Genomic DNA, 13772 nt, shown 5'->3' with positions numbered 1-13772 from the left:
CATAATAAAATGAGCATAAAAACCAACCTTAAAAATCATGGCTAGAAACTAATGGCATAACTTTGCATAATAACAATCATAAGCAGTTTATCGATTCTACCAGAGAAGAAAATTATGTCTACAAAAAAAAATAAAAAAGGCATCTACAAATAACTGCGTTTTAAGTAATTTTCTAAACATACCCTTTTCATAACAATTCCGTATCTGACCCACCAAAGAGTTCCAAATCGTAATTCCTGTGCAAAAAAAGGTCTTTTTACCAGTCGACAAGCTTTGGATTCACAGTCGTCTTCAGTAAAGCCAAATTCTCAGAACGCAATGATCTTTTTTGGTGTTTAACTAAGTATGTTATTTTTAAATAATTCTGGAATGTTCCCATACGGAATTGATGACAAATCATTAATGCTTTATACTGTACTCTGAAGGCGACTGGTAACCAATGCAATTTTTGAAGATGTGTCAAAATATGATCATATTTAGACAAACCCATTATCAATCTTGCTGCCGCATTTTGTGTGACCTGCAATGCTCTGCATCTTGTTTTAGTTATTCCAAGATAAAGGGCATTGGCTAGGATGCAGTGTCCTATTGTGCATTAAGAACTGGTTAAAAAAATAGAAAACAGAAAAGGGTTACATGGTCAATATTCTCAATGGAGAAGGGTAAATAGTGGGGTTCCCCCAAGGATCTGTGCTGGGATCACTGCTTTTAGACATATTTATAAGTGAACCGGAAACAGGGATAACAAGTAAGGAGATCAAATTTGCTGGTGACACAAAGTTATTCAAAGTTGTTAAATCAAAAGTGGATTGTAAAAATCGCAAGAGGACCTTATCCAAATGACATTTAATGTGAACAAGTGCAAATGCATGTAGAAAGAAGGACCCACACTATAGCTGCATCATGCAAGGTTCTATATATTAGGAGTCGTCACCCAGGAAATGGATTTAGGTGCCATCATTGATGTTACGTTGAAACAAGTAGAATGTTAAGGAATTATTAGGAGAGAAATGGAGAACACAACTGAGAATATTATAATGCCTTTGTATTGCTCCATGGTATCACCGCACTTTGAATATTGCATACAATTCTGCTCACTGTATCTCAAAACATATAGAGCAGAATTAGAAAAAAGTACAGAAGAAGACAACTAAAGGGGATGGGATGAGTTCCTTATGAGAAAAGATTAAAGAGACTAGGGCTCTTCAGCTAGAAGAGTCAGCTGAAGGGAAATATTACAGAGATCAATAAAATCCTGAGTGGAGTAGAATGGGTAGATGTGAATCACCTGTATACTCTTTCCAAGAATGCAAGGACAAGGGGACATGCAATGAAGCTGCTAAGTAGTAAATTTTAAATAAATTAGCTCTGGAGTTTGTTGCCAGAGAGTGTGATAAAAGCAGTTAGCTTAGCAGGGTTCAAAAAAAGGTTAGGACTAAACTAAACCTTAAGTTTGTATACCGCATCATCTCCATAAAGATAGAGCTCAGCATGGTTTACAGGTAATTCAATAAATGAGGGAAGGACATAATAAGAAATTAGAGGTTATGAAGAGGATATCTAGCTTTACATTTTAAATAGATAGCTTTACGTTTTGGAGAAAAGCCAGGTTTTCAGATGCTTTCGGAATAATTGGAATGAGCCTAGGTTCCACAGCAGGGCAGGGAGGTTATTCCAAAGCTCAGTGAATTTGGAGTGAATTTAGGACACGTTCCTAAAAGAAAAGCCTAGAGACTGTTGTGAAGATGGACTTGGGAAAATCCATTGCTTAACCCTGAGATATGTAGTATAAAATATGTTTTACTCTTTTGGTAAATTGCCTGGTACTTATCTGATTGGCCACTGTTGGAAACAGGATACTGGGCTTGGTGAATCTTCAGACTGTCACAGTATTGTGATGTTTATTAATGAGCGTAATATTTATGTAAGCTTCAGCTGTAACATGTTTTAGGGCTTAATTTTCCAGATTGCACTGTGCTCCAAGTGTCTGCTTATTAGTGGTTTGGCCTGTGTTCCAGGAAGATAGCCAATTGACTATGCCCAATGCAGAAAGCTAGTGAAGGCAGAAGCATGTCTGCATGCTAGTGAGATATCTGCATGCAATTTATGGTCATACAAGTTTCACACCAAAGACAGTACTGTGTGGATCCATGTGTAGGACACTGAAGTGCAGCATTAAAATGTGAGAATTAGTGGCAACCATTTAGCAAGCAGCTTAGTGGCGGGCAGGAGCGCAAATAGCTGACTCCTGCCTGGTATACTATTGTTTAAGGGTCTAGAAAGAAACTAAAGTGGAAAGCAGAGTGCAAGGACCAACAGGGAAGCAGAGATGTGCAGAAATGAAGCGGCTTGATTTACCTGCACAATGAAATCACAGTCCTCTACTTCAAAGGCCACATCTTTCACACCATCTCCATGTTTTATCAAGTGTTCTCCGAGCTCTACAAAAGAGGGGGGAAAGACTGACATGCCGAAGCTAGCCGATTCAACCCTACGCTTCCACTGCTTCCATCGTCTTCGACTGAGCAAAGAATGAGTGACCCCAGGCTAGGTCTCTCATTCAGAATCCACAGAGGTAAATGAAGGCAGACAAAAGACCATATTGCCTATCCAGTCTGTCCATCCATGCCATCTACTATTCCTTCCTCTCCCTTAGAGATCCAGGATTGGTGCAAGAGTATTAGGCACCCTAGACATACCTTCAACCATGTGACCCCCTTAATTAACTCTCTAGTCCCTTCCCTTTTCTCCCCACCTCCCACTGTCTGGCATCTCTGTCTCCTTCTCTTCCATCTCTCCCTCCCTCCCCCTCTGTGGTTTGGCATCTCTCGCCTCTCCTTCCCTCCCCACCTCCAGTCTGATATCTTTATCTCCTTCCCTTCCATCTTTTCCTCCCTCCCCACGATTTGGCATCTCTCTCCTCTTCATCCCTTCCCTCCTTCCCTCCACCTCCCATCGTGTGGTATCTGTCTCCTCTCTTCCCCACATGATTTGGTGGCTTTCTCCCTTACCAACCTCTCTCCCCTCAATTGAATGCAGCAATTCTCTCTTCCTCTACCCCTCCCCCTGCAGGATCTGGAATCTCTCTTCTCCTTCCTTTCCTTCCCCTGGGGTCTGGCATCTCTCTCCTCTCCCTTCCTTGGTCTGGCATTTCTTGCCTTCTTTCCCCCACCCATAATTTGGTGGCTTTCTTCCCCTTACCTCTCCCTCTCCTCAATCTGGTGCAGCATTTCTCTCTTCCTTCATCCACTCCCCCCGTGAGATCTAGTGCCTCTCTCTCCCTTCCCCTCCTTGCACACTGCAGCTTTCAATCTTTGGACTGCTGGAAGCATCATTTTACTAAACATACTGCCTTTAGTGGCCCCAAAAGCTTTTCCTTTGCTGCAGCATTCCCCCCTATGCAGGGACAGGAAACTGAAGCAGATAGAAAGCTTCTGGGGTTACTGAAGGCAGTGTATTTAGCTGACTGATACTGCCAGTGGCCTGAAGATTGAAAGCCTGCAGTGTGGGGAATGGAGAGAGGGATGCTGCTGGGAGAGGGAGGTGGGATGCTGGAAAGGCAGCTTGTCTGAGAGGGCAATGCCCCTCTTGCCCCCCAAATTACACCTATAACTGCAACACTGAAGAAGTAAAAATAAAAAATTCATTTCCTTTTCCATCAAACATAATACAAAGGCATCAGCTAGGCACATTACCCAAAGCTAATATATTTCCGTTAATAAGCTCAAAACAAACTACTTTTTACCATCTTTGTTCTCAAGACATTTTATTTTTCCATCATGTTAGTTCCAGTTTCTCTTTTCTGTTTTCCTATATGTCTTCTGCTAATTCTTCTTCTAGTGGCTGCTCCAAATTGTTTTTCCTCCTCCTGTCTTGTTCTATTCCCTCACTACACTTGTCTCTGACATATTGATCTTACCTTTTCAGCTATTTTTTTTATTTTCATCTACCTATCAACTTACCACCTTCTTCTCTCACTCTTTAACTTACCAAGTTCCCATCTCACTCCTTCCCAGTTTTCTATTCTCTTCCATCTTCCCATTACCACAGTTCTATCCTCTGTGCTCACTATCGTCCCCTCACTCATCTCCTCGCTCCCCTCCCTCCTTGGTTCTCATGCATTGTTCCACCATTTCCAGCACCTCTTACCACCCTTTTAGCCTGACATTTGTTCTCTCTTTCTCCTCTCCCTATCCCTGTAGCTTAGCATGACCCTGATCTTCTCGTTCCACCCTCCCCAAGCATCTTTCTTTCCATTCTACTCCATCCCTGTGGTCCAGCATCTCTCACTCTCTGTTTCCTCCCTTCCATTGTCCAAAATCTCTCCCCCATTCCCTTTTGCCCCTGGACTCAACATCTCTTTCCTGTGAGCATCTCTCTCTCCCTCCCCTCTAACCCCCATGGGAACCATATTTCCCTCTCTCTCCCATTGCCCACTTTCTCTCTTTCCCTCCCATGTGTCCAGGTCCAATATTTCTTCCTTCCTCCCCCTATCCACAATTACATTACATCAGCATATATGAATCACTAACACACCTCAATAGGCTGCACATCTTTCTCACCTCCCCTTTAGCATTTTATTTATTCCTTCATTCAGTTTTCTATACTGTTCTTCCAGGGGAATTCAGAACGGTTTTCACATGAATTTATTCAGGAACTCAAGCATTTTTCCTGTCTGTTCCAGTGGGTTCACAATCCATCTAATGTACCTGGAGCAATGGGGAGATTAAATGACTTGCCCAGGGTCACAAGGAGCAGTGTGGGTTTGAACCACTGTGTCACTCTAGAAATCAAAATGTAGTAAAAGTGAACCAAGTATAGGACAATCAAGCCATTGTGACATCACTGATGAGGTTGGCTCTTAGGCATTGGTGGAATGAGGCATAATGATGTCACAATACCAGCTCTGGTTATCAGAGGCTGAAGCTTTTAATACTATTTATTTATTCAATTTTCTAGACTGTTCTCCCAGGGGAGCTCAGAATGGTTTACATGAATTTATTCAGATACTCAAGCATTTTTCCCTATCTGTCCTGACAGACTCACAATCTATCTAACGTAGGGGGGATTAAGTGACTTTCCCAGGGTCACAAGGAGCAGCGTGGGTTTAAACCACTGCATTACACTCTTCCCCATCCATTGCTCCCTCCCTTCTGTAATCCAGTATTTCTTTCTCTTTTTGCCCACCCAGAACTGACAGCAGCCATTCACGGAGCGGCGTGGGACAAGGTAAGCACGCAAAAATCTCGTGTCTGCCTTTTGTGCCGCTGTGACGCTGCTGCTGCAGCTAGTTTGGGAATCAGCCGGAGGGAAGGGCAGGACCGCCGGAGGAACTAAAATAAGGTAACGGGGTAGGGGGAGGATTGGGGTTGGGCATTCGCTCCAAAAGACGCACCCTTATTTCCACCCAATTTTTTGGGGGGGAAAAATGCATCTTATGGAACGAAAAACACGGTATTTTATTTTACTTACCTTGGTTTCCAGGACTCAAAGCAGAAACGAAGACAAATATTATCTGAAAGACAAACAATAAATACAGCTTATCGCATGGATTCCAAATAACCAACTTGTGGACTGTAGCCCTTTTTCCATCTAAGCTCGTTATTCTTGCTTTCTATATTGTCTCAAGGACTGTCTTTCTCTTGTGTTCAAAAGGTTAGTTATTGTTAGAGTTACCAGATTTTGGGGAATGAAAAACCGGACCCATGGCCCCACCCCCAGTTCTGCACGAGTCACGCCCCGTTCCACCCCCACCCCTAGGCCCGCCCCCAGCCAATCACCCCACAACCTGTTCATTCGTCGGGACGGCATCTGTGCATGCACTGGTGTGATACGATGACATCACACGCATGTGTGTGACATCACCGCGTTCCATCCGCCCATGCGTGGATGCCCTTTCCCAACACGATTTTGACAGGAAGCTTTTCAAAACCCAGACAATGTGCCGGGTTTTGAAAAGCCATATGGACTCCCGGACATGCCCTTGAAAAGGAGGACACGTCCGTGGAAATTCGTATTAGAGAATGACACGGTGACAAAATTCATCACCGTTCCCGTCCCCGCGGATAATCGCGGGAAACCTTCTTCATGTCATTCTTTAAAGAGAGAGGGAAGAATCAGAGTATGAATGGCCACAACCACTGACCCGCAAGCTTTGCTTTGAAGAATGCTGGTGTAGAAGGACCGAGGTTGAAACAGACACTACAGAATGACAGTCTCTGGTATCCAGAGCAGATATTGTGATGTCATAATGCCTCATTCCATCAGTGCCTAAGAACCAATCACATCAGTGATGTCACAATGGCTTCATTATCCTTGGCTCACATAAGAATCAGAGTATGAATGGCCACAACCATTGACCCGCAAGCTTTGCTTTGAAGAATGTTGGTGTAGAAGGACCGAGGTTGAAATAGACACTAGAAAATGACATGGCATTATTTCCCGCGGTTATCCGCGGGGACGGGGATGGTGATGAATTTTGTCACTGTGTCATTCTCTAATTCGGACGTCTGATAACCCTAGTTATTGTCAGAGCGACCTTAGACTAGGTTGCCATTGTCAGACTCATGCTCGATGCTGGATTCTAAGCAAGTAAAAGGGAGTCCTGCTATCTGTATGTGAAGTTTGGGGATTTCTGAGGAGACAGGGGGAAGAAAGGGGACTTGTACACCTCCTTTTTGCCGCTTTGGCATTTGAAAGCAGTGGGCACTGGAGGATTAAGTGACTTGCCCAGGGTTACAAGGAGCAGCCCTGAGATTTGATCTCACAACCTCTGGGTACCGAGGCAGCAGCTCAACCAGTGAAAAATTGAGGATGGGGTGGCCAGAAGCCTGAGCCACATTCTGACTACGGATTAGGTGAAGACGGATTGAGCGAGAGCTAAAATGGTAGTGAACAAGCAGATTTGATTTGTTTGTATTTTTTGCATTGTATGTTAGAGTTTTATTGTTTGCATTTTTCACCTTGGGGGGGGGGAGGGAATGTAATTGTATAACTCGCACAGAACTACAGGATGGAGTAATAAATTTTAAAATAAATAAATAAACTTCATTTTTTAAGTGGAAAAGGGGCTGGACTGCCATTTTTTTTAATATGAAACAAAATGACATAACTAAAACGACAGAGAGGTACCCCATGAATGCCTACTTCGGAAACTGAAGAACCATGGGGTGGAAGGAGACGTACACGGATGGATCAGTAATTGGTTGGTGGGTAGGAAGCAGAGGGTAGGAGTGAAGGGCCACTACTCGGACTGGAGGAGGGTCATGAGTGGTGTTCCACAGGGGTCGGTGCTTGGAAGGCTGCTATTCAATGTATTTATAAATGATCTAGAAACGGACGAAGTGCGAAGTAATAAAATTTGCAGACGGCACCAAACTATTTAATGGGGCTAGGACTATAGAAGACTGCGAAGATTTACAAAGGGACCTGAACAAACTAGGGGAGTGGGTGACGAGATGGCAGATGAAGTTTAATGTAGAGAAATGTAAAGTCTTGCACGTAGGAAACAGAAACCCGAGGTACAGCTACACGATGGGAGGGCTGTCGTTGAGTGAGAGTACCCAAGAAAGGGACTTGGGGGTAATAGTGGAAAAGACAATGAAGCCGTCGGCACATTGCGCAGCGGCCGCTAAGAAAGCAAACAGAATGCTAGGTATAATCAAGAAGGGTATTACAACCAAAACAAAAGAAGTTATCCTGCCGTTGTATCGGGCGATGGTGCGCCCGCATCTAGAGTACTGTGTCCAATATTGGTCGCCGTACCTAAAGAAGGATATGGCGATACTCGAGAGGGTTCAGAAAATAGCGACACGCTCGATAAAGGGTATAGAAAACCTTTCATATGCTGAAAGATTGGAGAAACTGGGGCTCTTTTCCCTGGAGAAGCGGAGACTTAGAGAGGTTACGATAGAGACTTACAAGATCATGAAGGGCATAGAGAAAGTGGAGAGGGACAGATTCGTCAAACTTTAGAAGACTACAAGAACGAGAGGGCATTCGGAAAAATTAAAAGGGGACAGATTCAAAACCAGTGCTAGGAACTTCTTCACCCAGAGGGTGGTGGACACCTGGAATGCGCTTCCAGAGGGCGTGATAGGACAGAGTACGGTTTTGGGGTTCAAGAAGGGATTGGATGATTTCCTGAAGGAAAAGGGGATAGAATGGTATAGATAGAGGATTACTATACAGGTCCTGGACCTGATGGGCTGCCGCATGAGCGGACTGCTGGGTATGATGGACCTCTGGTCTGACCCAGCAGAGGTATTACTTATATTCTTAAATTCTTATGTTACCTGACTTGCAATTAGTCTTTTTTTCTAGCACAGTTCTAGTTACAGAGGTCATCTTACTCAGGGCATCCTAAGACTTCAGCTACCAGATATTTTGGGGGAGGGGGGGCATTTCTCATTTCCCAGAGAGTTCTGGACAAAGTCTTCACCCGAAGCAATGGAAGCTAAAGTGACTTGCTCGAGATCACAAGGAGATAAATGGACTTCCCTGGGTCTCAGCCTCTGAGTGGTGTCCCCCCTCATCTCTGCTCCCCCACCACTCCTTCCACAATCCCCCCTGCTGTGCGTGTGCCCCCTTCCCTTCCCCCGCACCTCTAGTTGTTCACTGCCCGCGAGCAACAAGAACTTCAACGTGCTCCTCGCGACCCCGCTGGCTCTCCCTCCGTTGTCAATTCTTATGCGCGGAAGTGACATCAGCGGGAAAGACGACGCAGCCATGAGGAGCATGCTGAAGCTGCTGCTCGTGGCAGTGAACTAGAGGCACGAGGGAAGGGAAGGGGGGAGTGTGCATATCGAGGGGAGGAGTGGGAAGAAGCAGAGGGCAGAGAGGAGGAGGGGTGATGGCACCCCCCCAATATGGTGCCCAGGGCAGACCGCCCCCTCCTTATGTCACTGCTCAGCCTGCTGCTCTAACCACTATAGAGTTTCACAATCATTGCTCCCCCTTCTGCTCAGGATCTTACCTTGCCCTGTTTTACCACATGTGAAGCCAGATCTCTGCTGTTGGTCTCCAGGCCTTTGTAAGCCAACGGCTCAAACCCCAACTTGTCGCAATAAAACACAGCTGCCTTTGAAGAGAGAGGAACACATTATAAATATTGAAATCCCATCAATGCAAAAGAAAAATCAAAGCCTCCCTGTGCTTTGGTATCCCATGTGTCCCTATGCCACATCACTCCACTTTATCCCGCTTGCTCCTCTCCATATAACCTCAATCATAACTCCCAGTTAACTCTAATTGTTGAGCTGGAAAGAGATAGGACTTTGTGCATCTCTGCATAGATTCTAGAGCCCCCTCCTGGAATGTGCTGTTGACCAGCCAGTCATCCAAGTAGAAGTACAGGCGCATTCCCAGTCTGTATAGCAACACTGGGAATATGGCAAGGCCCTTTATGAAAACTGGGAGCAGACAGGAGGCCAAAGAGTAGTATACAATGCTGCTAGTAGAGTTCCCTTACTCTAAATCAGGGGTGTCCAACCTTTTGGCTTCTCTGGCCCGCAATGGCTGAAAATTTTTTTTCTGGGGCTGCACAAACGCGCAAACGCTGCAGCAAGACAGTGGAGGGAGCCGGCAAGACGGTAAACAACCAGGGGCAGAAGAGGAAAACACTGCATCGCTCTCCACCGGGACCGCACAAAATACTTCACGGGGCCGCAGGTTGGACACCCCTGCTCTAAATCTTAGGAGTTCCTGGGAGAGGGATAGATCTGAATGAGTAGGATTACCAGATTTTCCTTTGGGAAAATCCGGACCCATGCCACACCCCCAGGACCACCCAGCTCCACCTTTGTCACGCCCTATTCTGTCCCCCAGCCAGCATCTGCGCATGCGTGCATGCATGCGAGCGATGTCACTGTATTGTGTTCGCGCACGGGCGTATGCCCCTTCCTGATGTAATTTTGTCAGGAAGATTTTCAAAACCTGGACAAAGTATGAGGCGGTCATATGTGGAACATTATTACATTTTAAGCACCCCCCCAGATCGATATAAATGCCATCTTTTCCTTATAATGACTGGGATAGGCAGAAGTACGCTACAGGGCTTCAAAGAAGGTCTGGACAGGTACCTAGAGGACAAAGGGATTGAGGGGTACAGATAGGAGTAGAGGTAAGGTTATAGGGACAGGATTAGAGGTAAATTATAAAATTAGTCAGAGACCACTGTTCAGGCAATGGGCCTGATGGGCCGCCGCAGGAGCGGACCGCTGGGCAGGATGGACCTCTGGTCTGCCCCAACGGAGGCAACTTCTTATGTTCTTATGATAGCCATGCAGATGATAACCCGAAACTGGAAGAATTATGATCGTCTAAATTTCCCTTTCTGGTGGGCTAATCTGTGCTCCTGCTATAGATTTGAAAAAATGAATGCAGATAGTTTGGGGCACAGTAAATTTTTAAAATTAGTTTGGGGTCTGTCGGCATTTTATGTTACTTTATTATAACAGGTCTTGTTTATAAGTCACTTTTTGTTTATTTTCATACACATCCAATGACAGGTGGGGGGGGGGGGGGAGGGGGATATCCCTGTCCTAATTTGACCTTAGAGTATTTACACTTGGGGTGGGTGGGAGGAGAGGAGGATTTATTAATTTGATTAGGGTAAGATTATTGGGGAACTCTTTGTTGCTTTGTTTTATGGAATAATCATTGAATGGGTGGGAGAAAATGATTGATTAATTGTAAGTTGAATGTGCTTGTATTGACATATTATATGTTATATATTCATGTATTGCACTATTGAAGTATGAAAATCAATAAAAAATTAAAAAAAACCCCAAAAGTACCAGGTTTTGAAAAGCCGTCCGGACCTCCAGACATGTCATCAAAAGGAGACATCTGGTAACCCTATGAATGAGTATGTAAGCATCCTTCAACTCCAGAGAGCATATACCAATTGTTTTCATGGGAGGTATGGTGCCCAGGGAAATCATCCTGAACTTTTCTTTGTTCAGCGCCCTTCAGGAAGAAATCTCCCCGAGACCAAGACCCTTAATGCTCCTTTTCTATCCTCCTCCTCCCCCCGTTCTGATCTACTCCCCTCCCCCTTCTCCCTCCTCTCTCCCCACTTCGCTCCTTGCTGTTCGCAACTCTATGATCAATTCAATATGCAACCACTTGTAACTACTCTCGCCTTGCTGTTTGCAACTCTATGATCAATTTGATATGCAACCACTTGTAATCTCTGTTTAACTAATGTGAACCGCCTAGAACTCTTCGGGGTATGGCGGTATACAAAAATAAAGTTATTATTATTATTATTTTGGGGCATGAGGAAGAACTTGGGGGGGGGGGGAATCTCTTCCCCTCTTTCTCCGGTGACACAGGCTTGACTGCATGCGACTTTAGAAAGGAAGCGAGTTCCTCTGCAAGCACTTCCTTGTGCCGCGAGCTTAACTTTGATACTCATGGTGGGCAATTTGGAGGGAGCTACACGGTTATACAAAAACATAGGGGTCCTTTTACTAAGGCGCCCTTACCAATTTAGCGTGCGATGCGCTAAATGCTAAGGCGCACATTATATTCTATGAGTGCCTTAGCATTTAGCGTGCGCTAAATCAGTTAGCACGCCGCAGTGGGTGTAAAGATCCAGTGATGATAGTGGCTTGTGCGGCATACGCATGAATATTACATTACTTTGTCATTTATACTCTACATAACCTGATTTATAACATAACATAGCATATATAACATAACTTCATTCTTCTATACCGCCAGAATCAAATGATTTCTAGGCGGTTTACACCGAAGAGAGCTGGACAATCGGTGAAATACAAAATATAAACAGCAAAAGTACAACATATTTCTTAAGAATAATCAGAGTAAAATTATTGTAATTTAATATAAATTCTATTTAGGAAATGAATCTATCAGACAATACGGTCTTAATTTCTTTCCTAAATGCGCCATAGGTCAGCCTTGCTCCATTGATGTAATTACCTAACCAGGACTGCTTTGTACCGTTCACTAAAGTCAATGCAGTTCACAACTTTAAGAATCTGAGACAATGTCGGGAATTGTACAAAGTGGCAGATTATCACATCCTAATTATGTATCACAGAAATTTATAAAATAAATAGGTTTTCAAGAGTTTCCTATATGTTTATACGATGCAGCGTTTCTCCACACAGAACACCTTGCCTTCCTATAGTAGGTAACGGAGACTTCTTACCTGGCTTGGATTCTACAGTGTTCCAGCGTTGGTCCAGTGCGGGCCTTCAATATGTGTCGCAGACTGTGCAACATACTGGTTTTCCTGTCTCTTTCACTGAACTGCAGACGAAGTTTCGTCTCTTGCCCACGGATTGGTTTGCGTACCGACAATTTCAACACTATCTACAGACCTTGACTCCGACAGTGCTGCGGGAGGATGTTCAGGACAGATTACAGGAGGCGCTTTCCCTCACTGCTCAGGAGCCAATACCACTAAGATTCTATCATAAGTGGTTGCAGGAACATGCTGGCGACTTGGACTTTCTCACCTTGGCCCAGAAGTGGTCAATAGATCTCCAGCTACCTATTTCAGCTGATATGATTCGTAAAAGTATTCGTCGGAGAAATGCCTCCAACATGTCATCGGTAGAGAGAGAGAGAAATTACAAGTTCCTGTTACGTGCTTTTTACACACCTAAGAGAGCACATGTGATGGGGATCAGTGCGGGACATTGTTGTGGGAAGTGTGCATATCCTATGGCATCTTTTGGACACATGTTCTGGACTTGCCCCTTGGTATCTTCCTTTTGGATACAATTGGTGTCTTTGATGGCGCGGCTTTGGAGATGTTCTTGGAGATTGCACCCCAGTTTCCTCTTCACCTTACAGATTTGTTTTCACCCACCTAGACCAGGTTGCGCAGCCTTCCTTCGAAAAACTGTGTTGCTGGGACGGAAATGTATTTTATCACAGTGGCTCTCGCCGCAGCCTCCGACTATTCCTCAATGGAGGGCATTAATGTTACATCAAATGCTATTGGAATGACGAGATATTGTGGATATGTCAACCAAAGCTGGACGATTGTTTTATCAATGTTGGTTCCCTTTTAGTTTGACTTTTACTCCTTACGTTCAAAACCAAATCTGGGAAATTTAACTAGTCTGCCTCTTACATTATTCTTTCACTTTGTTTGAATTACTGCTACTGCTGCTGCCTGGGTGGGGTGGGGGTTGGGGAGGGTGGATGGTTGGGAGGGTAGGGATTGGAGTTGTATTATGTTTATGACAATGTGATCTGTTGCGATTTGTATTACCTTTGCGGTGTTTAATAAAAATGATTTAAACATACGATGCAGTGTTAGCTATTAACCGACTAAAATTCCTTACCTCCGATTACAGCCTGAAACGAGAGTAACCTATCAAAAAATTTTTTTGCATCGACATTCCTTGACAGAGAGGAATGGAAAATAAGATAGTAGGTGTTGGGACCGTTTTGATATCATCAGTTCGAAGTGATCCTTCCGATAATTTGCAGTAAGGCCTTGTAATGTAGTGATCCAAACTTGAATACAACCCTGGCTTCAATTGGAAGCCAGTGCAGTTTCTGATAAAAAGGAATACCTGATGAAGAGCCAACCGACGGTCTTGAAGATATTCCAAATAATATACACATTAAATTGAGGAATGTGTTGAATTGTTGTTGTGGTTATGAGTTGGATCCCTAGTGTATTATAACCAAATGACAGTGAACTTTTTTTTTTTTTTTTTTAAATTCTTTATTCATTTTCACTTCAATTAACAAGTATGGTTCATAGACAAAATCGCGCGAGA

At 44.2% G+C, this 13772-nt stretch overlaps 1 protein-coding gene across 2 annotated transcripts in view; it reads right to left on the bottom strand.

Moving 5' to 3' along the window:
- LOC117365915 (4-hydroxyphenylpyruvate dioxygenase-like) overlaps positions 1-13772 on the bottom strand; it is a 59396-nt gene that overhangs the window by 37422 nt on the left and 8202 nt on the right. For both annotated transcript variants that reach the window (XM_033956864.1, XM_033956865.1), the window contains exons 4-6: positions 8975-9079; positions 5473-5515; positions 2359-2441 (exon numbers count right to left, since the gene is read on the bottom strand). In XM_033956864.1, coding sequence (XP_033812755.1) covers positions 2359-2441; positions 5473-5515; positions 8975-9079 — 231 coding nt within the window. The remainder of the gene's footprint in view (positions 1-2358; positions 2442-5472; positions 5516-8974; positions 9080-13772) is intronic.

This window comes from Geotrypetes seraphini, chromosome 8 (genome assembly GCF_902459505.1).
Source record: "Geotrypetes seraphini chromosome 8, aGeoSer1.1, whole genome shotgun sequence".
Lineage (NCBI taxonomy): Eukaryota > Metazoa > Chordata > Amphibia > Gymnophiona > Dermophiidae > Geotrypetes > Geotrypetes seraphini.
The sequence above is the reverse complement of the archived record's forward strand: the minus strand, read 5'-3'. Positions and strand labels throughout refer to the sequence as shown.